At 41.7% G+C, this 27,491-nt stretch overlaps 1 protein-coding gene across 6 annotated transcripts in view; it reads left to right on the forward strand.

The window, feature by feature from the left end:
* Positions 1 to 27,491, forward strand: part of ATXN7L1 (ataxin 7 like 1) — a 203,032-nt gene that overhangs the window by 101,225 nt on the left and 74,316 nt on the right. For 4 of the 6 annotated variants that reach the window (XM_077835519.1, XM_077835520.1, XM_077835527.1 and 1 more), the window contains one exon: positions 23,813 to 24,035. In XM_077835519.1, coding sequence (XP_077691645.1) covers positions 23,813 to 24,035 — 223 coding nt within the window. Of the gene's footprint in view, positions 1 to 6,969; positions 7,043 to 16,080; positions 16,160 to 23,812; positions 24,036 to 27,491 lie in introns of those variants that run through there. The other 2 variants (XM_077835566.1, XM_077835556.1) reach the window with 2 other exon arrangements.

The raw sequence follows: 27,491 nt of genomic DNA on the forward strand, positions 1-27,491 counted from the left end.
AGTAGTTAACACATACTTCAAGGGACCATTCAAAGTGAAGTGGCCCATTGACACCCTTCCAGTCATATGGAGGAAAGGGGGAGGAAAGGAGCTGGGGGGTTGTTAGTGAGTTATAGATTGTTGTAATAAGCCATAAATCCAGTGTCTCTATTCAGTCTACATGAGGGGGGGCATCTCATGACTAATATTTTATAAAGATCTGTATCTCTCAAGTGCTTTATAAGAGTAAAGTTTCTGTGGTTAGGAAATTCCTTTGCTAAGCCTACAGTCCTGGCTTTCCTGCCACCTTGTTGCCAGAGGGCTTTAACTAGAATCCCAGAGTGCCCACAGCTAGGTGGATCTCTACGGTAGCGTGTGTAAGTGACTGAGGGCACATGGGAAAGTATTAGTTTTAAGGTGTATGGTGGCTGGACTGCAGAGTCCCATGTCCCAAGGAAAGGCTCAGAAGAAGCCTTAGCTAGAGCTGTGCAAATAACCAATGTTTCAGTTTGATGACTGAGCCAAAAAATTTTTAAAAACTTTTGTTTCAGGTCAACCCAAAACAAAAATTGAATTTTCCAGCAAATTGAAAAACATTGTTTATGGATCAAAGGAAATAGCGCTGAGGGTTCAGGAGAATTGCCTCTGATGAGCCACTTGCTTAAAAGTGCCATTAAAGTCAGCCTTAGCTGAAGTGACTCCATAACCAACTTAAGTGGCAATAGGATCCTATGATCCATCTGAAGCAATGTAGTTCAGTGGCAAGATCCAGAACTGTTAACTTGAGTAAACCACTTGGCAAAGTTTCTTTGGGCTCCATATCAACAATACTGAAATCCCCAGATTTGCTCAGGACAACTGGATCCAATGCCGGCATGGTCCATAGTCTCTATACTACCACTTGCTAAAGGAGTTCTATACCTACATCATTTTCACCAAGGTTCCCTGATTTGTCACAGATTCAAGAAAATCTCACATTGTGATGCTTTATGTCTAGCACAGAGGTGGGCAAACTATGGCCCGCGGGACCCTCCTGCCCGGCCCCTGAGCTCCTGGCCCAGGAGGCTAGCCACCAGCCACTGGTGCTCCAGACAGTGTGGTAAGGGGACAGGGAGCGGGGGCATTGAATAGAGGACAGGGGAGTTTGGGGTGGTGGTTGGGGGTGGGGGTGTGAATAGGGGTCGGGGCAGTCAGAGCGCAGGGAACAGGGGAATTCAATGCGAGCAGGGGTCCCGGGAGGGCAGTCAGGAAGGAGGGGGGGTTGGATGGGGTGGTGGGGGGCAGTGAGGGGCAGGGGTTCTGGGGGCAGTCAGGGGACAGGGAGCAGGGGTGGTTGGATGGGCCAGGGGTCCGGGGGGGCAGTCAGGAATGAGAGGAGGGGTTGGATGGGGCAGCGGGGAGCAGTCAGGGGTGGAGGTTCGGGGGCGGTCAGGGGACAGTGAGTAGGAGGGGTGGATGGGACAGGACTCCTGGGGGGCCGACAGAGAACAGGGTGGGTTGGATGGGGCAGGAGTCCGGGGGGGGGAATAGGGGGTGGGGGCTGGGCCACGCTTGGCTGTTTGGGGAGGCACAGCCTCCCCTAACCCACCCTCCATGCAATTTCTGAAACCCAATGCGGCCCTCAGGCCAAAAAGTTTGCCTGCCCCCGGTCGAGCATAACTGGCTCATATACTACATTGTCTTGAGTATCGTTCTGAAAATGTAGATCCACAGACTATTTTCTCTTGGAGTTATCACAATAGTTCCCTGATGCTTTGGGATTTGCTGAGTCAGCAACCCTAAACAATCTGGGTCTACTATCCTACTCTCATTTAAATACTACTGCAAAGTGTTATCTACCAATGGTTTACTCCAAGAGCATGAAGCTGTAGACATTCCCTTTGTGGGAGTCCCTCTAGTTAAAATCAGTGGTATGGTTCAGTTTTCCAAAAGTTCTGTCTAGGACCTGGAATAACCTCAGTGGGCTTTGAAAACCTTCATCTGGGTTCCCTAATCCAGCAACCCTTGAGTGCTAAACAGCATTGGTACTAAATTCTCATAAACTTGTTCTCAGGCCCAGATTGAGATAACCCCAGGCTGTACTGATTCTCATTCAGAGCCTCACTACTTTTTGGCTCTGCAAATGGCTAAAATCTCCAGTCTAAGGCTAATACCCCAGTTTTAAAAATGTCCAAGTCTGTGGTAAGGCATCAGGGGTCTAAACATGGGCATCATTGCTTTGTTTCTGAAGTTATGTGTGACGGCTAAATGTCACATTACCTGGAGTCAGAAGGGAAGACTACCTGGAAAGACATGCAGACAGATTGTCCGGTGGAACTTTACTCTGGAAGGGGAGAACTATACAGTGACCTGATCAGATAGCAGAGTCACAAAGAGGGAGCACCCTGCGTCCCAAAGAGAGAGGGGCCACTGGACGAGCAACCACCAGGAGAGGGTGCCAGACAGGACAAGCTAAGTCCCAGACTTAGTCACAAGAAGACATCTGCAGTGAGTGAACACCTTCACATCGGGTCATAAAGAGCTTCTGCTCCACTGTCATCTGCCAGTGATGGATCAGTGGATCTGCAGACTATTTCTTATGTGAAATCAATTGCACAGTGATATCCCTCAAGATAACAGGGAACAATAATAAATAAATACTTTTTGCAGCTGCTTCTGGGACCACATTGTCTTAGCACTGAAGTTCTTGGTTCCCATCAGGTTGGGCCCAGATTGACCCCACGTTAGGGTTCTGCAGTTGAAAACAGTTTTTCTAGCCTACAAGACTTCCTTTTATCAAGGGCAGAGACTGATCTGTCAAAAGCACAGGTGTCTCACTTAGGACTCAGTCTGGCAGTATGTGTTATTTAAAGGGAGTATGCCCAGGTTAGGCCTCTGTGGATACATCTACGCTGGAATAAAAGACCCATGGCTGGCCCAAGTCAGTAGACTTGGGCTCTCAGGGCTTGGGTTGTGGGGCTGTAAAATTGCTGTGTAGATGTTCGGGCAGCCCTTCAGCCCAAGCCACACAAGCCCAAGTCAGCTGACCCAGGCCAGCCGCAGGTGTTTAATTGCTGTGTAGACACACCTTTTTTTTTTTTATATGTCTACACTGCCATGTAAATCCAAATTCAGCTGACTCTGGGTTAGAGAATGCAGGGCTTGAGCATCTACACTGATTGTTAACCCTACATTAAGAATTTTCTAACCCAGGCTCAAACCTGCGGCTCTGGTTTCCACATAGCAGAATGTAGATACAAGTCAAACCAACTGTATCCCAGACTCCCTTGCATCCTCTTGAAACGTGGCCGCTCTAGCCCTTTGATCATGGTGCACTATGAGAAAACTTGACCATCAAACCGCACATTCTAGGAAACTTGAACAGCCTGCCAACACATCCTGCCGAGCAGTCATTTTGCTCTGTGTGCTTCCAGCTATCAGAGGCAGCAATGTGGAGGAGGAGCCTTTTGAAGACCTTCTCTTGCTTGCACTTTCACTCCTGTGTCAGGAGACAGGCAGAGCTTCTGTGAGACGCAGGTGGACATGTCAGCAGTGTTTTCTGACCCACCAGAGGCAGTTGACAGTTTATGATGGAGCAGGAGGAGGACACAGACATGGCAGACTTGAAGAGGCTGATGCTCATGACACTTGGCACAGCTGCTGGTGCCCCCTACCTAGCCTGGCACTTCTGGAGCAGGGCCACAAGCACAATCTGGTGGGATCACATCATCATGCAGACCTGGGATGACCAGCAGGGGGTCCAGAACTTTTGCATGAAGAAAGCTACATTTCTGGAGCTTTGTGAGCAGCTTTCCCACACCCTCCAGCGTAAAGATACGCACATGAGGGCGGCCATCTTGATCCTAAAGCAGATTGCCATAATCTCCTGGAAGCTGGCTAGCCCAGGCTGCTACAAGTCCACTGCCAACCAGTTTGGCGTTGGAAAGTCGACTGTGGCTTGCACTGGGAAAGTTCATGATACTACCGTTTTTCATTGTTTGGGCATTCTGTTTCCAGGCTGGGACACTATTCCTACCAAATGACAGTCTCATAAACGGGTTACTGTCCCCACCATTATTCTGGGTGATCCTGCATACCCCCCTTTTGCCTTGGTTTATGAAACTGTACCCTGATTTCAGAGGCCCTGACAAAAGATGTCACTCTAATTACACTCTGAGCTGATGTAGAATGGTTGTTGAATGTGCTTTAGGCTGATAGAAATAGTTTTGGAGATGTCTACAGATCCATTTGCATGCCAGTGTCATCAATGCTGTCCGCATTACTGTGCCTTGCTGTGCTCTTCACAACCTTTGTGAAGCCAGAGGTGAGCCATTTCCTTCTGAATGGGCCTATGAAAGCCAGGGTCCACTGAATCAGTACACTCAGCCAGGAAGAGCACCTACCACAACTGGAGCTGGATGCACCCAGAAAACAGAAGTCAGGGATACTTTGTGTTCCTGCATTATGGACTTGCATGGTCCAATGAAAGAGGAAGAAATGTATCTTTACGAGTGTGCTGGGGTGGGGGTAGGGAATGGGCCTCATTGTGTGGGGGGTTTTCAGTGCTTGGGAATGGTCGGGGTTGATTGCCCTGTGATGTATTTATGAATGACATAACCACTTAGCCCACTGTCTTTGATGATTCACAGTATGGATTGATGTAGACAACTGTATCGATGAATAGCGTTTACATACTAATTCCTAAATTTCCCTTTTCGTGTATTTACCTTTATTATTTCAGATAGACACTGTATGATGTGATAAAATAAAAAGCTTTATTAATAAACTTGTATTAGGGAAGTACATTAACCCACTGCCAGGCAGGCCAGCTGCCATTACCACACCAAAACACCAATAACAACAGAACCTTAAAAAACAGAAAAATCAATGTATGAACAAGTGCAAACAATGAAACCATGTATGAGACAGAAACCCCAACTGTTGCATGTTTCCTACCACACTCCCTGGTTCTCCTTTCCCTTCTTTCCCCATTTGCTGTTCATTTGGTGCCAGGGGAGAAGGATGGAGGCATCCATAGGGGAGAGGGTCAATATGGAGGGTTGCATGGAGCAAAGCTGCCCTGCCAAGCCACTCATGGGGGGCTGATTGCATGGACCACTCAGCCATGGAGTTTTCCAAGCTATTTCTGGACTATATCACATGGTACCACACAGGGGACTCGGGCTGTGGAGTGGGTGATACAGTAGGAGCCGCTACTTTTGTGGCCATTAGTGATATCAGCCACTCAGACAGTTCTCTCTGCTGAGCTCTGTCTTTCTCCTTTAGCCGCCATTCCTGTTCCAGGAACTGTGAAGCAAGTTCCTGCTCCCGCACTGAAACCTTGTCCTCAAGCTGTTCAGCCAGCCTGAGCCTTCCTGCTGGCCTCTTGCCATGCCTTTCCTCTAGCCGTAAATCGCTCTGTCTTTGGGACTGGACCTACTTGTTGGCCCTGTTCAGAACTTCCACCATAAATTCATCACAGAAACAATTCCTCTTGGAAAGGTCCATGAAGATACAGTGACCCAGGTTCTGCTGCAGCGTGGGCGAGCTGTGGACGAACAGCAGCCAGTAGACGTCAAGGGGCCCGTAATAGGACAAGACACAGAGGGTTATTGTCTCAATAGCTCAGTGCAGGAGCACAAAAAGAAATCCTCGTGGAATTTCAAGGACATAAAAGGTTACTTTTCCAAACTGAACCTCAGTATATTATGAGAGGGATGCTTCGGATCACAGAAGCTCCCTGGACATGGCTGGGTTAATCGCAGCATCAGAAGTCCAAAGACCATACTAAGTTAAAAATTTAACGCTGTTTTGTGTTTTCTAGAAATTGCAGCACTACTTGAGTTGGGGGAGGGAGGGGCTATCAGTGACTGTGCTACAAAAGCTTTTTCTGTCATTTCAGCACTTCCACGTTTTGGAGGACATAACCATTGTTGTGGTGCCCCGCTGGCAAAGGGAGACGTTATCCTAAGCTGCTGGTGGGAAACCTGCAGTGTATCCAACCAAAGTATTCAAATGTATAGTGAGTGAACAGCACATCTGAGTGGAGTGGGCTGGTCAGCTTCCCTCCACTGAAATGTGACTACCTATCTGGAGTTCCTGCTTCAGCAATCGTTTGCAGCGATCAGCACCCACGTTTGGTTAGAATTCATGAGGGAATCAACAGGATGATATGTTAGCTTTCATATGGCCTGTCTTGTTATGGCTGCATGCAAATACACAGAACTCCACAGCTATCCCCTTACTCCGCTTCTCCCTCTGGCACATTTGTGGAAAAAATTTCTAATCTCGGTCAAATTTGGCACAAATGATTTTGTCACCGGCATGAACTACTTCTAACTGAAATGGACTAGATTTGTAAATGAAAAACATTTTCATCTTCATTCCCCCTCCCCCTCCTGTTACTCTTTCTAGGCAGCTCGTTACACCATTGGTTACAGAGCTGCATATTTCCAGGTATGCCAATGTGAGGTTATTGTTTTTAAGAAACAGGAATGCCCTAGCAAAAATCTGTACCTTCTCAAGTAAAGATTCACTTTCAAGGCATTTTTATTGTTTATTTTTCCTGGTCACCATTTTGAACTACACGTGGTGAGGGGAGCCAAGCCACTGGTAGCATATGATACTCCATTAGCAAATACATGCTGCTAGCTAGCGCTTCTAATAACTTTTTCATTGGTTCATAAAACAGAAATCCCTCCCATTGTTATATTAATAAACTTTAAAATGGAGCCAGAAACTTACCAGCTTCTGTCCCTTTCGTGTGTGCTACAGGCTCTGTGGCAGGCTGTTCCTTGGGGAAAGGCATCAAACAGCTCCTTCCAGTATGGCCCCAGGATGTGCTACTGCTGATCCTGCTCCAAAGCCTCCTCTGGGACTGGTTTCAGCAACAGTCTCACTTCACTGTCCTCACTCAGCGCCTGCTGCTAGCTCCCATCAGTCCCCATGCTGGATTCTGGGACCAGCAGGTCACCATCCGGCTGAATAGGTCATCATGCACCTCTGTTGGCTCTGTGCTTGGTGCAGTGCCCAGCACCAGTCAAACCCATCATAAAATGGGCATGATGTCAGCAAGTTGCCCGAGGTACAGTTCTGGTCATTTAATCCATTTCTTGCACTGGTCGGATAAATTTGCAGCACTGCCAGTTTCTTTGCTGTTTGCTGGTATGCATGGTTATTTCTGGTATTTTTACTAAAGTTCACTGTTTTGCTGGCCTCACATCAGGAATTTACCAAAATCTGGCTGTGCTCCAGTCACAATGAAGCAGCGTGCCTTGCAAAAGGCTTGTCCTGTTCTGTCAACAAACAGAGAAGACTCTCTGCTGGTGTGTTTGCAGTTCGGTGTTCAGAAGGCAATGGAAAGGTTAAGCACTGACTATGTGCTCCTGAATTGCACCAAGAGGACCTGATTCTGTTTCCTGGGAGTTGACTAGAGATTCTTGGATTAGAGAGGACAGAGGAAGTTGGCTTATGGGTTTATGGGATACTTTTAGCGAATTCCCAGGATCCAAGTCAGGGGGGCTGTATCTACACTGCAAAGAAGTAAGACTTGAATCCTGGGTCCCAGCTTGACTCAGACTCAGAATCTCCAATCCCGCAGGATCCTGGTCTGAGCCCAAGTCTGAGAGATTTGTGTGTAGACGGAAGGTGGGTGTGGGCTCAAGCCTTAGCCTAAAACTGGGCTTACCTTGCAATTTAGACCTACCCTTTATTATCAAGGAGAATACTCATTATCTCCATTTCTGCTGGAAGGTCACTTCAGAGTAAAACAAGATCCTGCATCATTGACAAACTTCCTTTTTCAGACTGAAATAGAGAATTCTTCTCTGTTCCCTCTGATTCTGTTGGTTCGGGAGATCTGTCTGCAGATCAGTTGAGACACATCTAAGATGTTGTCGTAGGTGTAAGTGGATCGACAGTAGGAGCTCAGAATGAAAGTCAATACACGTGCACTGTCTGCTGCTTTATTGAGCTGGCCTTTTTGAGCTCCTTCTCCAAGCCATGAATGATTTGAAGCTGAGGTGGGATGGACCCAGAGCAGCTGATTAACTTACAAGTGTGGGGTTTGCATGCTCCATCACAGGCATCCAATAATAAGTTTTGGATTTACCTGCTCAAAATGAAATTCAGTGGATGAAAAATATCTGTTGTTCAATGCTTCCTTCTGCTGCTGGTCAGAAGAGAACTGTGCAGTGTCCAATAGTGGTCCAGTATGGGGACCTGGCCATTGCTACCTCTCCACAAAGAGCTCTGTTGCAGCAGAAGCTGACTTACTTGTATCTTCTGATTGATTTTTAGCAGTGACACCATTACTGTGGCATCTGAATACTTACCGTGGGTGGGGGGAACACACAAGATGTAATAGTAGAACAGCGTTGGCCTATGTGTTCATAGAGCACCTGGAATAATGGGGCCCTGATCCTGACTGGGGCTTCTGATGCTATTGTGTAATATGAAAATAACAAAATCCCCAGAACTTAATGTTTGAGCCACCACGTATGTCTTGTACTACTCAAAGAAGTTAGTCAAATCTAACAATTGATCTTTTATAGAGCCATAGAAACTCTGCACATTAGCTTCTTTGAAATCACCCAAATCTATGGTTAACATTTGTTCTGTATTTGCTGTTCGCTTTGAGGCAAATACTGAAGTGCTTGCTCAGTTTTCTGTTCTGACGCAGGCGAACTCCCATTAAAGGCATTGTGGGCTTGCCTGAATAATAACTGAGTGAAAACCTGAGCAAGGACCTCAGGATTAAGACCCTTATATATTACTTGGTGAGGTTGAAAAGAATGGGTTTAAAACAGTATGGGAATGTGCATCATATAACATGTCTCTTGTCTACTGCCACCTTTGTACTCAATGTTGTCAGATTTCAGAGTAACAGCCGTGTTAGTCTGTATTCGCAAAAAGAAAAGGAGTACTTGTGGCACCTTAGAGACTAACCAAATTATTTGAGCATAAGCTTGCGTGAGCTACAGCTCACTTCATCGGATGGATACTGTGGAAACTGTTGTCAGAATAGCTCAGGGTATAGTATTTTAGGTTAATTGCTTATGTAGATCCAGTAGGGGGAGCTCACAGCATTGTTTTGTCAGCTTTAAAATGTGTCTCTTTCATGGGTGATTGAGCTAGATTTTTAAAAAATCTAGAACCTGAAGAGTATTTTGCAACAGATTGGAGGGGACACATACTCTCCTTTAATCTGGGCACATGATTCTCATTGTCATTAATGGGAAAATCCTGCCCACATATGAACAGGAGAGGGTCTCTTAATATTTTAAAATTGGATCCAAATTTGGGCCTAAATTGTCTGAGAGTCTCTTTTCTGTTTGCCCTCCACTGACTAGAAAGAGTGGCATTAGAATGAAGAGATCTGGAATGTTTCAGTTGTGCACGTGCTTGAATCCCATTACCTTTGGCTCTTTTGCTCAGTGTAACAGTTAAAACAACCTCTTACTTAATGAAGAATGTGTATACATGTATGAAGACAAAGCTCTCTAGGGCTATAGAAATCTGAAGTGTCTTAGTGGAACGCCTGAAAAAAGGCTGCAATCCGTGTATACGAAAAAACTCTTTTCAGTAAGAATTCATACAAATGCCATACTCTGTGCTGTGAGAATAAAAAGAATGCCTTTGAAAGAGTCAGTACCGTAATAGCAGGACCTCTTGAGGAAAGATCTAGGACAGTGGTTCCGAAACTTTAATAGCATGCAAACCCCTTTCACTAAATTGTGAAATCTTGTGAACCCCTTCCTAAAAATGAATATTTCCAGGGATTTAAGTTTAAATTTCCACCGCACTCCATGGGGCTCCTGCTGCTGGACCCCGTTGACCGCCCCGGTCAACTGAGCTCCACTGAGCTCGGGCTGCAGGTCCCGCTGACTGTCAGGGCTCAGGCTGCCAGCCCCAGCTGCCTGGCCCCACTCTTCCTGGGGCTTGGGCTGCCAGCCCCACCCATAGCGCTGGGGCTCGGGCTGCCTGCCCCAACTGCTCTGACCCGCTCTCCCTGGGGCTTGAGCTGTCTGCCCTGCAACCGGGTCCCACCTGCAGCCCCCAATGCCCAGGGTCCTCTGGCCGCCATTAGTGAAATTTTTCTGGCAAACCCCCTGTAATGTTCTGTGAACCCCAGTTTGGGAACCACTGATCTAGGATTAGGTCTTTATCCCCTGCTCTGGCTCCTTTATGCCAGGTAAAGGCTCTCTCTAAGCCATTGATATAACCGGGGGACTTCCTACAGAGCAAAAACTGAGGAAGACAGGTGTAGGCTATCTTTTAAGGACCCCCTCCAAAGTCCAGGTGTAGGGGCCATGCAAGCCCACAGAGCATAGCACTTTGGAGATTCTGAGCAGTGCTGCAGCTGGGGAGACACTTCCATAACTTATACCCGTGGTTCTCAACCTGCAGCCTAAGGGCTGCTTGCGGCCCAATCAGCACACAGCTGTGGTAGTCCATGTGACATTCTCAGAGCCATATGGGTAGTATGTAGTGTGGATGCAGCCCACCTAACACACGTGGACCACAATGGTAAATAGGTTGAGAACTTCAGACTTTGACTCTCCAGGGCTGTCTAAGGTGTTCTGGGTACTGCCTTAGCCGCTAGAGCTGCCTAGAATCAGGAGGGTGCAAGAGTGGCTTAAAGCTACTTATTCCTCTCTTCCCTCTAATTGTGAATTTGTGCTGTGCTTCTTAGAGTATGTCTTCACTGCAAGTGAAGGTGTATTTGTAGCATGGAAAGACATGTCCATGCTAGCTTTAATTTAGCTAGCATAGGTAACAGTATGTAGACATGATAGTTCGGACTAGCAACCTGAGTAGACACCTAGAGTCTCCATCAGGCTTCTACTCAGGCTGTTACCCCAAGAACAAGCCTGTGCCACCATATCTTCACTACTGTTACCTGCACAAACTAGATTAAAGCTAGCACAGAGATGCAGAAACAAACAGACCTTCACTTTGCAAAGAAGACATATCGTTAAGGGCGCATACCATAGAATCTCACCAACATTATTTTCCTGGAGTAACACTTTTCTTGAAGGTTGCAATCCTTTCTTAAAACTGGTCTTGGTAGCTCAGTATTTTATAATGTGAGTGAACTAATGCAAAACAGATTACTTCGTATATGACACAGAATTCCAGAGAAGACAGCAGATCAGTGGTCCATTGCTTTATACAGTATTGGCTGTGAAAATAATATATTTAATTCCTTTAAAAAAATGAGATTAGTTACAATCTCAAATCAGGAAATGCCCTGGGTGATATTGCATGTTTAACCTGAACTTTGACCCCTTGTATGTCCTCACTCTAATTGTCTTCAGCCAGATGATCATATTATTGCTCAAATACTATAATATACTTTTTTCCTACCACCTTAGGGCTTGTCTGCACAGTGCCTTAGTCTGCACTAGCAAGGATGTAAATTCTGATGTTCACCAGCATGTCGGACATTGCCTGGGCTGTGTGGTCCCTGCTGGCGCACACTAAAAGTTCCATAGTGCATTTCAATGTAGTTTGCTTTCTTCCATCAAGCAGACAAAGATATAACAAGATCCAATGCCTAGAAGTTCAAACAAAGAAAAATCAGGATGGAAAAGGCACAAAGCTCGGGAAGGAAGGTTGAAATTTATGACTCGGATGACAAAAGACAGAATACATGTGATGCTTCATTGAGACAGACAATGAGAAGCCAGTAAAACTAGATGGTATAGAGTTAAAGTCTATACAATTTAAATATTTCGGTTCAGTGTTAAGCTGTGATAGGGATGTGGATGTTAGGAGTCATATGAAGAGCACTTGGTGCAAATGAGGGGAGTTGACAGGAATTCTCTTCAATGAGAATATGCCAAGTAAACTAAAGAACAAAGCATATAATGATTAGGGCAGCCATGATGTATGGGTTGCAATGCTGGCCAGTAAGGAAGAGAGAACCACTACTTTATACTGTTGAAATAATAATGCTCAAGTGGATGCTGGGTAAGATGAGAGCTAGCAGGCTGCTCAGTGAAATAGTATGAGTCATGATGCAGATAGCCCTCGGGGAAAAGCTGAGGGACTATCAACTGAGGTGGTTGGGTCACATGAGATGACGAGATGTGGGATATGTTGGTCAAAGAGTATGTGATCTAACGGCCACAGGACAAAGACCACAAGGAAGGCCCAGAAAAAGGTGGTTTGCGTCACTGAAGGAGGACAGAAGGCAGGCTTGTGTCAGCTTGGAAGACACACTCGACAGCAATGCTTGGAGACAAAGAACAAGAGCCGCCAACCCCAACTAGCAGGACAAGGCAAAGGCAAAGAACAACAACATTGCAATTTAGTATAGCAACAATCCACACTGAGGAAAGTGTCTTGGACTCTATTTGCTCAAACTTTAGAAAAGCTGAATATTGGGTAGAATCCTAAGTTTGCTTAATGGTTTCAGTTCTTAACTATTGCAGACACTGTTATTCTAGCTATAATATAGCTGTTTTCTCCTTGTTTCCTGCCTGCTACTATACATTTGAGTTGGAAATTTAGTTGTCACGGGAGGAGGAGGAAACATTCCCTTATAGTGTACCTTCCCTGTTTCTGCTGGAGGTCTCCTTGGAGAACCTGAGAACTGGGATCTTTTTCAATGCTCTACTGATGGAGTTTGTTGAATGTTTAACAGAGATCTTTCATCTGAATTGTTTAGTAGGTGTTAGAATTAAGTTAAGATGTTAAAATTAAAATTTTCCCTTTTATATTCTCAAATTTCACTTCTTTAGTACTTGTAATATCATAATCCTACTAGTTCTCTAGTCATCCATAGTGTTACAAGAAAAACAAACAGAAGAAACAGTTTGATTCCTTTTATATTTTATTATTCTGTTTGCAGAAGCATCTAAAATGTGCTAGACTCTAAATACAAAGGAGAAATAGTTCCTGCCCCAAAAAACATAGCAAAAAAGAGCAATAATCCTCCCCTCCTCCTTCCAGGAGCTCCTGTAAGGTCCAAGGGTATATCTGTGCTGCAGTCAAAGGTGTGATTGCAAGCATGGGTTGGTATACCTGCGCTAGCTTTCATCTAGCTAGCATGGTTGCTCTCGCACCTTCAATTGCATTGTGGGCATACCCTGTAAGTTAAAAGTTCCATAATCCCCTATGACCTGAACAGGGATGCATCTCGACAACCTGCAGTTACAGGTATGTAACCTCCTCTTCCTAATTAAACCTCACATTCCCCTTTCTGGGGAGGTAAATAAGTGTTAGTATCCCCATATCACAGATGAAAAAAACAAGGGATAAGTGACTGTCCCACCATCATACAGCAAATACCCATCACACCTGTCATAAATATAAAGGGAAGGGTAACCACCTTTCTGTATACAGTGCTATAAAATCCCTCCTGGCCAGAGCCAAAACCCTTTCACCTGTAAAGAGTTAAGAAGCTAAGGTAACTTCGCTGGCACCTGACCCAAAATGACCAATGAGGGGACAAGATACTTTCAGATCAGGGCAGGGGGACAAAGGGTTCTGTCTGTCTGTGTGATGTTTTTTGCCGGGAACAGATCAGAAAAGCAAGCCTTCCAACTCCTGTTAAATTAGTAAGTAATCTAGCTAGAAAATGCATTAGATTTCCTTTTGTTTAATGGCTGGTAAAATAAGCTGTGCTGGAGGGAATGTATATTCCTGTTTTTGTGTCTTTTTGTAACTTAAGGTTTTGCCTAGAGGGATTCTCTATGTTTTGAATCTGATTACCCTGTAAGGTATTTACCATCCTGATTTTACAGAGGTGATTCTTTTACCTTTTCTTTAATTAAAATTCTTCTTTTAAGAACCTGATTGCTTTTTCATTGTTCTTAAGATCCAAGGGTTTGGGTCTGTGTTCACCTGTACCAATTGGTGAGGATTCTTATTAAGCCTTCCCCAGGAAAGGGGTTGTAGGGTTTGGGGGGATATTTTGGGGGAAGACGTCTCCAAGTGGTCTTTTTCCCTATTCCTTAAAACACTTGGTGGTGGCAGCATAGGGTTCAAGGACAAGGCAAAGTTTGTACTTGGGGAAGTTTTTAACCTAAGCTGGTAAGAATAAGCTTAGGGGGTCTTTCTTGCAGGTCCCCACATCTGTACCCTAAAGTTCAGAGTGGGGAAGGAACCTTGAAAACAGCAAAGCTAGGTCTTCTGGCCCACCAGCGAAGTACCTTCCATTGCCACTCATGCAAGTCATTTACCCTTTCTGTGTTTGTTTGTTTGCCTGTCTCTCACATGAGCTTGTTGAAAGTGCAAAGCATTTTTAATCTTTAGAGATCAAAGCACTTGCCAAAAGGGGTAAGCAAGCATGAGCAGTCCCATTTTACAGACAGCATAATTAAGCACATTGATTTGAAGCGATTTTTCTGTCATTACAGGAGCTGTAACAACATTACAGCTACGGTTGTTGACACATTTGTTGAGTATTATTACTGTTGTACTTCTGTCATCTCTGGTCTTTTTAGTTTGACTAAATAGCATCATATAAAACACAGTACCTTAAATGAATTGCACCAGGTTGACCCAACAACAAAAGATTTTGCATTTCAAGTTATCAAAAGCTACTCTTCCCTTGTACATAGAGGTACATCACTAATGTTATTGCCTCTGAGTAAACAACAGTTTGCAATAAAAACCACCTCACAGAATTCCAGGAGGAAAATATATGCAAGTTCCCTGATTCCTGCCAATATAGCCCTGCAAGAAAAACTTGTAATTAAACTTTACCTTGTGCAATCATGGTGTGCTACTATTAACATACGACTACTACTACTATTAACATAGTAAAATGGGAAGGAAAAGGGACTAGGTTGTCCACAGCCTTCAGACCAATCTGTCTCTAATTACCAGTCTACTTTTAATTAATAGCAGTGTCAGTGAATGTCTGCAATAGTCCTGTGTAATCTGCATAATAAATATTACCATAGCTTTTCCATTCACTATTTAAGAATCATCTCATCGTCCACTGAAATGCATCCACCTCTGGGAGGAAATATAACTGTTTTTAACAGGTGCATCATGACAGTTTGGACTACAATTGAATACCACCTTATGCAGTTGAAACTATAGGAACATTTAGCTCAGCAGATTGCAGTTACCTAAACTGTCACTTGGCCAGGACATCTTTGTTCTTACAGTAAATGCTGCAGGATTTTTAACAGACCTTTGCTGGTTAAAACTTCATTCTTATGTTTAATGAAAAGATAACAAGAAGTACAGTGCCTCCTAGCACTATGCTGAGGCATACATTATTTATTTATTTATTTCCATTAGTGACCTTGATGTGCTAGCTGCTTTCCAAACAGAAAAGAAGGCACTGTCCCTGACTCACTTCTTGGGAAGCATGCTCTAGTTTAGTCACCTTAGTTTTTCCTTGTAGATATCCTTCTACACCAGTTACTAAAGAGCCACCAGGCAATCCTGGGAAATCTATGCTGAGCACTTGTTCTTCATATCACTTTATTTTTTTAAGGAATTTCGCTCTTTCCAGTAATTTAGTAGTGAGGTTCTTGACGTTTTATCTACTCTCTCTCATGCAGTTATCCTAGCGAAACATCTGCATTGTTACATAAATAAAAGATGCTCCAAGGGTGCTCCAGTTTCTCCTGTTAACTACTGCGAAACATCTCACACAGTACCCTGCCCCTCCCCTGACCAGACAGCAAGTATGAAAAATCAGGACGGGGATGAGGGGTAAGAGGCACCTATATAAGAAAAAGCCCCAAATATCAGGACTGTCCCTATAAAATCAGGACATCTGGTCACCCTTCCCCTGCCTCAAGGAAGAATGAATAAATAAATAAAATCTTTATCTACAAATATGTATATCTGTTACTCCTGCTGCTTTTAATTTTGTGCTTTGTTTCAATATTACTTAGTTACTTGACTTGTATAAATAGTTTTTTAAAAAGCAGCACTTTTCAAAGTGCTTGTTGTTCTTGGCACAGGATCAGTTCTGGTGTCCAACTGGTAGGACCTGAAACTTGTTGTTTAATAAGTGCCTGTAGTCAAAACAGTTGGTGTATGCAACGACTGATCTGGTATTTGTTGCAGCAGGTCATCTGCCTGATTCCGAACACATGCACAATACCTAATCACGTTGCTGTATATCTCTGACGGAGTCCGTGATAATGTGAATCATTTCACGTTCCAAAAGTACAACATGTTTACAGTCGTCGTAGAATCAGATTACGTTGGCAGTGCGTTCCTCTCTGTAAGTGGTTTCAGTTTACATTTTGTCTTCTAGGAGGGTATTTGCATAATTTTGCTGATCCTACTTTATTTATAGACCTTTTTAGAAATGGGGAGTCGTTTTAGCTGTTTAATTTTAGGAAGTAGAACTTGTATCTGCTGCAAATGAAGAAACGTGTAGCACAGAGGTTGTTTTAGCACTTGATAATTAATTTCCAAATTATGCCATTTGACCTAGTCTGGAGTGTATACTACTTGCACTGCTTTTTATCAGAAACAACAGTACTTTTCTTTGAATTGGCTGTTTATTTCCTTTGTCAGTTTACAAGAAGGATCAAAATGAAACTGACTGTGCCATTTCCTTTACTGCGCACAGTTAAAGGGTGGATACAGTTTGCGGATATTGTTTCAAAACTTTTCAACTGGACTTGGAACAGTTATTTTGACAAACTCTCACTGGTAAAGTTATCCTTGGATTGTGCAACACTCTGCTGTGGTTTGTTGGCATCAAATCTGAGTTTATTTTTATCTAGCCTCACATATTTGGTTTTGTAGGGTTTTTTTTTAGGTTGTTGCTACAAAATGAAAGTGCTTACAAGGTGATTATGAACTCTGGTTATGAAGCAACTGCCAGTTATTGCAAGATGACCCTCTCTGCCAATACTTCAGTTGTTCAGTTATCTGGCTCCTAACTAGAATTGTTTCTGGAAGGGGGAGTTCGTTGTTTGTTTGTTTTGTTTTTAATTAGAACTAATGCCAAGCACGTTTTCAAACTTTGACCTGGAATTAGTACACTGTAGAAGATTTCATACAATATTTACTGAAATAATAGGTAATAAATTGCTCAACTTTTCCTAGTGAATAGCTGTGTAATTAAAATTCAGAGTATAGAACTCAGAGAAACAATATTTCATGTGTGCACACTGTACGGAATTATCATGAGTAAGTAGCACATTAATCTGTATAACGATTACGGCATAAAAGTTTAATAGACCAGAATCACATTGTAAATGAGGATATTACACTTCATTGAACCACTGGTTAAATATTTTAAACAAAGATAGATAAATAGCATTTCTACTATACTGAAGGTCATCTGATTGTTCAGTCTGACCTGATATAAATAATTTGACTGCAAATCTTGTACAGCTCAAGAAAGACAACTGAAAAAAAGACATTTCTATAGTGACAAATGTGAACACTAAGCGCAGTCTTACTGTATTGTAACTGTTTACTGCCAGCAGAATATTTTTAATACATTTTTTCAGCAATTCAGTTCTGCTTATTCTAATGGACTATAATACAGAACTATGAACCAAAGTGCTGAGTTTACTGAATTATTCATGAATTAAATTTAGAATGAATATACCATTTTCACCCTCTTTGGTAGATTGCCTTTTTATTTGACCTGTTGAGGATTATAATCTTGAGGCTGGAATGTTGTTGTTTTTTAAAAAAAAAAAACACAACGTTTTTCCTTTAGGCTCTGTCTACATAGGAAGTCAAATCATGGTAAACTGCAAATGTGTTTGAACATGACAGTTGCTGGCAGGGTTCTAGCATGTTTTCTGACTTTGTGCATGGGGATTTTTTGGCCTGAGAACTACTTCTAGGCCATCCCAAGAGAGACTGAGGTTTTTCATTTGGTAATGGTGTTTGTTCTTCTCTCCCACCGCCTGGCCAGAACTGTCCCTCTCTGAGCCTTCCCCTTCTGACCATTTACAACACTTCATGATCTTGTATCTCCCATTGATGCACAAGAGACTGTTTTGAAAACTGAATCTTTTGTCTTTTTCCTAGAATTAGTTGTGTTAATGAAGATAAGCATTTTGGATGAAAGAGTGGTTTACTGTGAAAGAAACATATACTTGTGTTTTCAGTCTGCCTCAATTAAAAAACATATTTAACATCAAAATATGATCTGTTTAGTGTACAGTAAAATCAGGATCCAACTTTTTAATCTAGTAAAATATGACGAGTTGGCACAACTCATTAGAATTAATGAACTTGAACTGAGTACATTTGGGTTTATCTCCTCTGTACTTCAGAGACTACTTCATATTTTATCTCAGGAGTGGAGATCAGCCGGGATGCTTGATCTTATAAGTGTAGTCGTCAGAGAGCTAGGAACAAGGCATTCTCAGACGCGGGTTTTCAACTTTGGCACTTGCTGCATTTTTGTCCCCTCTTTTCCACTGACACTGGTCAGACAGAATCTGAGTTTGTTGACCTTCAGAGCATGCTGCATTTCTATTTTCTTACGTTTTTTCTGAGGGGATGGAATTGAGGAGGAAGGATTTTAGTCTTTAGTTTTTGTGGATTTGAACGTCCTTATTGATTGTCATTGTGTCAATGTGATTATTATTGTATTTTTTAAATTATGGATCTGTATAAGCACATAGGTTGAGCACGTACTGTTGTTTAAAAATAAGTAGCCTCTCATGTCACTAGGTAAATTGAAACTCATTCCCTTCTGAACAGGAAGTTGAGATGTTGCTCTTCCTGCAGAATAGCTGTTGTTATTTCCCAAAGACCAGCCAATGAAGATCCAGTGGAACTAGTAAAGTGGTTCAGAGACCAGAACTTGAGGACTTGAGCCGTTGCAGAAGAGGGTTTGGGAAAAGTAGAGGATTGCATCGTGTGGTGGTGCATTGAAAGAGGGCTGGAAACTGAGTCTCAGTCTTGAAGAGCAGTGCTGGAGATTCAGGGATCATCCAGTCTTGCTCCCCAAACAGCATAAAGACATCACATCTGGTGTGCACAAAAATCTGATTTGGCTGGGACAATTGGATTACATCCATGTTTCCATGGGACATGGAGAGTTTGCTGGAACAGTTTAATGATCATTTGCAGTGCTATTCAGAAAAGGGAAACTTAGTTGTACAGCAGTAAAATAAACTTTAGGATCTCGTAATAAATTTTTAAATAAAACAAGCTTCACTTTGTTTGTTATATTTCTTTCTTAAAATGCATGGATGTTAATGTAGTGGGGGAAAGTTGAACTCTGTTCTCAAAGATCAATGCTGCTAAGATGTTAACTCCTTGGCAGCAGAATCCGAACTTTGTTGCTGTGAACATCCACTTTGCCGCAGTGGATGAGCAGAAACCCGCAGGCAGGCACAAAAGGATTAATGCTGTAAAGAGAATTGCAGCTCTGCTTGTGTTCTACCTGACAGATCACAAATGCTTGTGGATTTGACAGTAGTTCTTCTATAAAATAATTGCACTGTATTTAGTTATTTATGGGTAATGCTAACATAAATTTACAAACACTCCAGTAAATTCGTGATGTTGTCTCCCAAATTTTATACCTGCTCAGGGGAACAAATGTATTTATAGCATTGCAAGATATCTTCAGAAATTGCAACAGGTGTGGAATTCAGTTTAGCATTATAATTACTTGTATTGATTTATCAGAGGCACCTATCTAGCATTAGTCATTTTATAAGATTTTTCAAATAAAAACTGAAGTATATTTGCTGGTATGACTAAGTTATTTGATTCATGTACAGTGATTATGCTATTTAATGTGAACATGTAGGACCTTATTTTCAACAGATTGTACGCATATAAATTCACTTGCACTTCTGTGCCTAATTTGCACGCACAATTACCACAGGTGCATGTAGAAATCCCATTTTTACATGGACAAATGGCCAGTTACATCCTTATTCGATATTCGTGTGTGCAAATACCTAATGGGAGCGTACACATTGTATGTGCATTTTTGTGTGTGCAGTTGTGGTTTTTCTATTTTCCATTCTTTTTATAGGCTATGTATTGGCAAATCAATAAAAATGTAATTTGAAAAATAAAACAAGCTTAAACAACCAAACTTAATTTCTAGATACTTGCAAAGGGAAGAATGCAGCCATTCTGTTTAGACAATTGAGTATGACAATGGACGTGATATTTGCTTTTTCATATGTAAAGGGAGGTATATATTTTTCCTTTTATTTCCAGCAGTCCTTAAGGTATTTTCAGCTGAGGCCAAGTAATATTTCTGGTAATTCTCAAAGTACCTGCTGAAAATGTGGAAGGTTATTTATAGCCATGTTTTGTTTGTAGGTATTCAAAGATATGGAAGGAATTGCCAGATATAACTGTCAGTACTGATCACAAGAAAGTCAGCCATTCTCTTATGCTTTAAGTAAAACATTAAAATTACCCTGGTAACCTTTCTTCCCTTCCCCCAAACACACATACGTTTTAAAAATGGAGGGATAAATTATTATATATTCATATAGTGCTCCTTATTTCTGACATTTCACATAAGTTACAAGTTCCATTGTGAATGTATTGCTTTGCTCTTGGGAATTAATTGATTGGGAACGTTTTTGATGGAACCATTCAACCTTTTTCTTGGTTGAAAATCACATGTAATGAGAACTACATTAAAAAAAAACTGAAGCTGCTCACATATGTGATTCTTTCGATGACTCTAAAATACTGATCATCTTAAATGGTCAATATGTGTGTCTGTAAATTAACCTGAGTGTCTTTCTTTCCAGAAGATTAATTTTAATTATCTATAAATGGGATATATCACCCTCAACTATTACATCCTTAGGTATAATGCTTAAGGTATCATTTTCTAGAAGGCAGTCAGTCTTGACAAAACTAATAGCTGAAGTGGTAGTCTGAGCAGTCCATGCTGAATATTTAAGAAGGAAAAGGTTTTACCAACAGTTTTAATTCACAGGGAGTCTGTCATTGTAGAGGTTCTTGGTTGGTTACATAACAACACCTTGTCATCAGAATCTCAAGAGGGTAGTGGTAAAATTTAGAATATAATTCAAACTTTTTTTGTTTGGCAGGACAAGGTAGATTAAATTAAAACATTTGTAGTAAAAGGGTTACAGGATGTTACACTGGTCCGCAACCAAATTGCATAAAATAATTAATATGGTTTAACTAAATAAGAAAAGTAACAGAACCTTTCAAAAATGACTTATTACAAGTAAAACTGTTGCCAGAAAACTGAAATACAAAATCAGAAGAATAATAAAAGGTGACCGGACAAGGATTTATTTTAAAAATTGAACTTGTGCCCTCTTTTTACTTACTGATGTTTATAAGTTTTTTCTTTTACTGCTTTTTATTAGCTTTAAAAAATTGGAATGTCAACTTTGGTGTTTCTTGAGCTGTTGGAGGACCCCTGAGAGATCTCAAGGCATGTTTATCATGAGTCTGACAACTTACTTGAAGGGGGTGGGGGTGGGGTATTGAATCTTTAAGAGAGGCTTCCTTTATTCAAAGTGTTGTTTAGTCATTGATGTTAAATAGGTTTCTGACAAAAACAAAAAAGTTTAAAACATTCTGACTAAAACTCTCTTCCATTTCTTTGAGCTCTTGTAATATTACCATTGCACTGGTTTTCCAGGCATCACAGTCTTCTAAGCTAGACAGAACCTAAATGGCCACTGTAAAAAAAACAAGCAAGGAAAAAACTGGGGTGGATGGACAAGAATCTTTTCTAGCCACTTTTATACATGATAAAGAAGCAAAAGGAGTATAACTCTAGAGAAGCAAAATGGAGTAAACCTCCACTTTTGTCCCCCTTTGCCCACCACCTTTAAGTATTCAGCATATAGTTCCCAAGCACTGCATAGATGTCTGTCTGCCATAGATATTATTTTATTCTTTGCTTCTTCAGTAGAGGGAAGTGCCATTGGTTATTGGAAATTAGCAGTACTGGCAACATTTAGGAATTTGTCTTGCTTCCAACTAAAATCAGTGGTAAAATTCCCATGACTTCAGTGAGAGCAGGATTGGACCCTTACAGGCAGAGTGAGTGTGGGAAAGGATGTGGAAACAACTTGTTTGACATTCCTTTTACAATCTAAGTAATAGATGAATCTTCCTGACAATGGTGGATTTGTACTTGGGCATATGCCAGCCAAAGTATTTTCATGTTTTGACCCTATCCTAGAAAGCTATGCTTAAAGATCGTTGAAATACCAAAAACAAAAAGTGTAACTCTTCATATGCACAAGTAGTCATTCAAATGCAAATCGTTTAGTTTGAGCAGCATGATGCTATCCGCTCTTGTTAATATTCTTTTGGTTAATGGAATGGCCTTGCATAGTAGTGCAATAGGTAGCATTCTGTTGGATTGTTCATTTTAGGCTTCTTATTTGAGGGGTTTAGACAAGAACTATTTCCCTGTATTCTGGGCCAAAACTTAACTTACAGGTTCTCAGCACAGAAGCAAATTATTTTAGTTACACAGTCAATTAAAGTAATTTAGTGTCTCTTTGTGAACATTGGGGTGAGGGAATTCTTTGTACCACATGGAATGTAAAACAAACATCTTTATATTTTTTTTAATAATAATGGTGCTAAAGGAGAGGAATTGTTGATGAGTAGCTAGAGTTCCAAAATAGCACCTCTTCTCATGGGCTACGGGCCAACATGTGCTACATCTTCTAGAAACTACATTTAAGTTGGTAATGTCAAGGTTACAGAGCTAGCTTCACCTCTGTCCTCTGAATGCATCCATACAGGTCTCAGGCCTTCTGCTTTTGCCTCTCCTGGGATATGGAATTCTGCAGTTCTCCCACTATTAAAGTGGACCCTGGGCTACAGTATCTTGTGTCTCATCTGTTGAATAGCTGACCCTACAGGTCCGACTGGGTTCAATACATGCAGTTCTTCCCTTCAGGAGTCTGTGACCAGTGGTCAGACAGACTTCTTAAGCCAAAGTATTGTTTAATCTGAACAGTAAGAATTAAGCATTTAGAGAAAAAAGATTTGTAAACAGTCCTTCATGCTTATCTAACTTAACTAAAGCCTGTAATGAGAGCTAGGCAGACCTAGCTTCTTCAGCCACCCCAGTGTGAGTCCTGAATGTCAGGCTGAACAGCTCACCAACTACCTGACTTCTGCACAGTGTCTTTGTAACTGTTTATAGACCTTTTGCTCATCTGGCTCCCAGCATTGCCCCGCACCCCCCCATGGCAAACAAATTTTTGTAACTTGGTTGGAGCCTGAAGGTAGAATCTTCACTGCCAATAGTTTGGGCATTGTCTCTTAATAACCCTGAAGTGTTTTCTGGAGAGGTGGCTTATCTTGAGCTATTCTTTGTTCTTTCTATTTGTTTTCCTTGCAGTCCATAATTAAACTAAACCAACATATTCATACTGTAAACATCCCAGTAACTAGGTCATATACAGTATTCGTAAATTATTACAAAGCAGCCTCACGTCCATCACAAGGAGCTCCCTAGAAAATTAGTAGATCCTTAGGTGAGTAATCTGAGAACCGAACAGTTTATTAAGGATTAACGTTTCAGTGCCTCCATTTCCCCTTTGGTACTAAAAATTAGGTACAGTAATATTTGCTTGCTGTACTTTACAAAGGTATTGACAGTTTGTAAAATGTTTGTAAAATGCTTTGAGATCTCCTGATAAAATGTTAGGTAAGTGCTGAGTATTGCTATTAGCACTTACATAGTGTTTAACAATCTTCAGAGCACTGTACATAGTTGTTTTTGTGTTTCATATTTACACATTTGCATTATGACTGATTTCAACAATAATTAACCAGTGTAATGTTGTGTGCTGAAAGCCTCATGATTGCAACACTGAATGGTATAACTTCATCTTTTCTAACTGCTTTTATTTAATTTTTTTGCCTGTGAAATGTTTTAAAATGTATTCTTTGTCCATTACAGAACGAAGACACAATTCAATATGTAAACCTTCCCCATCTCCAGCTTCTCCACCCTCCAATTCCAGGACATCAGTAGTACAAATTAAACAGAAATCCTGTATCAGCGGCCATAACCCTGTCAGCAGCAACTCAAAGCCATTCAAAACTCCCAAAGACAATCTACTTACCTCCACTAGCAAACAGCACACAGTCTTTCCTTCAAAAGTGTCAAGGGATAAACCATGGTAAGTACCATTACAGTGGATAGCTGATTTGTCTGCGCTTGTTTATTTGTATTTTTTTTTTAAATCTGTTTGTGTATCTCATGGTCCTCTAAAGAATATACATTTTCTTCTCTTCTGAATATATAAGATAAGTCCAGGGATTTCCTCTGGGGGGAAATGGGGATGAGTGTTGTTGTTTATATACATATTTATATAAAACCTGACCCCCCGGGTGTGTGGTGATAGATAAAAACTCTATGAGGAAAGAGGAAGATTGACTGTTCACCTTCCTACTGTACCATAAAATGTTTACTTCTCTGAGATATACAGCAAGGGAGATGTCTTTTGAGTTTGGTAACTTAGATCCATAGAGCCTGTGGACCATCTGACATCATTTAGGCAAACCTTAAAATGAATATGCTTAAATAGTAAGGACAGGATTTTCAGTAATGGCTTTGCTAAAGTCAATGAGGGCTTGTCTTCTGCAGCCCTACCACTTGTTTTGGGCACCAGTTATCACTGAACCTCATTATTTAAGTGCTGTTAGTATGCTTCATGCTATGTGAGACTGCATAGAGCAAAGTACAGTCTGTAAAAATCTCTGTCCTCTAGGTCTTTCAGCATAGATGGTATTGTATACGTCTTTAGGCTGTGAGATCCTTGAGACAGTCCTCTTACGTCTTAATGTTACACTGTGAGTGTTTAACAAACTAATTGAGCACAGTGGAGTTGTAAGAATGTAAATGAAGGCTGAATTTGTATTTTAAATCTTAAGAAGCTAACTTGTCTTCAGTTATATGGAAGAAAGATGCTTTTGTGATTAAGGCCTCAGACCAAAGACATCTGAGTTTAGTTTCTGGCTCTTAGGATATGTCTACGCAGCAGCTGGGATGGTGCTTTCCAGCATGCTTACAAATGGCTGCAGCAGCTAGTGTTAGCCTCCTGAGTTCATACCTGGGGGTTAGGCAGGACTGTACTCGGACAGCTAGCCCGTGCCACCCAGACATGCTGCCATTTTTAGCATGTTTGCTCAAGCAGAGCTAGTGTGTCTGTCTTCACACAGGAAGCACCCTACTAGCTGCTGTGTAGACATTGCCTTACACAGGTTGGGGGTTTTTTTGTGACCCTGAGTAAGTCACTTAATCTGTCTGTGCCTCAGTTCTCCATCTGTAAAACTGACAGAGTAGTACTTTCTTTCTCTTTGTCCCGCCTACTTCTGTTTTAAGTTCTTTGGGACAGGAGCCTTTATATTATTTTCAGATATACTACCTAGCATAATAGTGTCCTGATCTATGTTGGGGTCTCTGGGTGCTGTTGTTACACAAATAATAATTAATAATCAAATGGAGTTTTTCTTTCTCTGTTCTACAAACCATTTGTGAGACAGAAAATATCAACCCATGCAAATCACTTTAAAAAATACTAGCTCATATTTTTCTCTCTGATATATTGTGAGCAATTCACATTGAATTCAAATGGAGCTGCTTCCATATATCTTCAGAGTTTAGCGTATTGCAATTATTTTTAGCAAACCTGGTTCAGTTTTGACTTTTTTAAACGGTTAAATCCTTCAACTCTAAGAGTGGTGAGTGTCCCAAGAAATTATGGTGCTAACATTGACTGAAATAGTAAACTTAACCTTTTAGACCACATATAAAAGAGATGAGGTACAGGTTATCCTAGATCAAATGTAACTGCTTTCACATACTGTGACAAAATAATACTACTAATCTCATGCTGACTTTTTAGTATACTTAAACAAGAATAAGACTTTTTCAATATTGTTTATGAAGTTAAAAAAAAATTAATACTTGTAAGCAAAAAAATACAAATAGCTTCAAAGTGTTCACATTACAGACCACTGAAATGTTCCTAGTTCTGGTGTTACAAAATAGTAACCTACACGGAAGCATTTCATCACATTGGCTCATGTTGTGCGAGCATGTAATATTGGGGCCTTTGTTAGCACACACACACACCCACACCCACACACCCCCCTCCCCATGGTGAGAAGTGGAGTTACTTTAATGGCTGGCTCCATCCATTTTATGTCATCATGCCCAAGTCTGTGTTTGTTATGACCCAAGACCTCCTCAGTAGTCTTTGCCCCTTTCCGGGTTATGGGGAGTCAGAGATTTAGTGGCTCTAGTGGGGACTGATCAGCCCTAGGTTTCCTGGATTTAAGACTTTTTTTCCCCAAAAGCCCCTGGCTGGAGTTAGTAGTGGAACCCAGGTCCTCCTGCTCCACTGGGTTTCAGCTCAGGGACCTTGTTTGGAACAGCCCAAACCAGTCCTCCTCAGTGCCTTGCTGCTCCCTGAGCTTCTTCCTACCTCTCCTCGGCTCTTGGCTTCCCCAGCCTTGTCTTGCTTCCCCCTCTTTGGAGTGTTGGTTTGTCTGACAGCTTCTCACCAGTCTGCGGGAGGGAGCCACTCTCTGCAATGCTTCTGCCTCTCTGGCAGCTGACCTGCTCTCCTCCCTTGCAGCCTTCTTATCTTCAGAGCTGCTGTGGGGCTGCCAGTCAGTTCTGGCTGAGCAGACAGGCAGTTACTTTGTTAACTCTTTGGGTGCCAAACCAGCAGAGGTGTATAGACCTTATGTTCTTATGACCCTATGACAGACCATTTGTTAGCCATAATTCATGTCCTTCACAGTGCCAGCAGATGGCCTTCCATAAATTAACCAAAGTCTAGTGCAGAACAGCATGCCCAGTGCATGTTCATCTGGCTGGCTTTATTCAAAAAGTTCTAAAGCAAAATAAACATTTCCACCAAAGCAGAATAGGAAACATTTATTGAAGATAGAGAAGATAAATCAGTTCATTTAATGAATTAGTGTAGTAGCATTTGATAACACTTAGTGCTTCTATCTAAAAAGCCGCCGACATGTTCATTGACTAGTCCTTACAACATTCCTGTGTGGTGGTAAGGAAGTCTTGTGTAATCTCATTTTACAGATGGAAAAACTGAGAAATATTGAGGTTAAAGGATTTGCCCAGTATCACATAGCAAGTCAGTAACAGAGTCAGAATTAGAACTGGGATCTTTTCTCCCAGTCTTGTGTTTAGCATGCAAGATCACACTGCTTCTCCAAAAAAAACAACCCCCAACCCCCACCCCCACCCCCGACACACACACGTTTTAATACTGGTCTTCCTGTGCAGGTTCCAGCATCTTCCATGGCAAAGGTGCAAGCTTCAGGAAAGTGAGGACTGATTTTTCTTTTTACTTGGAACGCAGGAAAAGAAGGTCTGATTATGAAGTATTAGAAGATACTGAATATTCAGTAGATGGTTTCGATTTTCTTAAGGAGAAATTATTCATACAGATTTTAAGGTTAGACAGGACCATTTACAGTATTTTAATCTCACCTCCTGCATAACACAGGCCATAGGATTTCAACCAATCCTGGATCGGGCCGATAACTTGTGATTGAACAAAAGATACCTTGTAGAAATAAATATCCAATCAAGAAAAAAT

This window comes from Eretmochelys imbricata, chromosome 1 (assembly GCF_965152235.1).
Source record: "Eretmochelys imbricata isolate rEreImb1 chromosome 1, rEreImb1.hap1, whole genome shotgun sequence".
NCBI lineage: Eukaryota > Metazoa > Chordata > Testudines > Cheloniidae > Eretmochelys > Eretmochelys imbricata.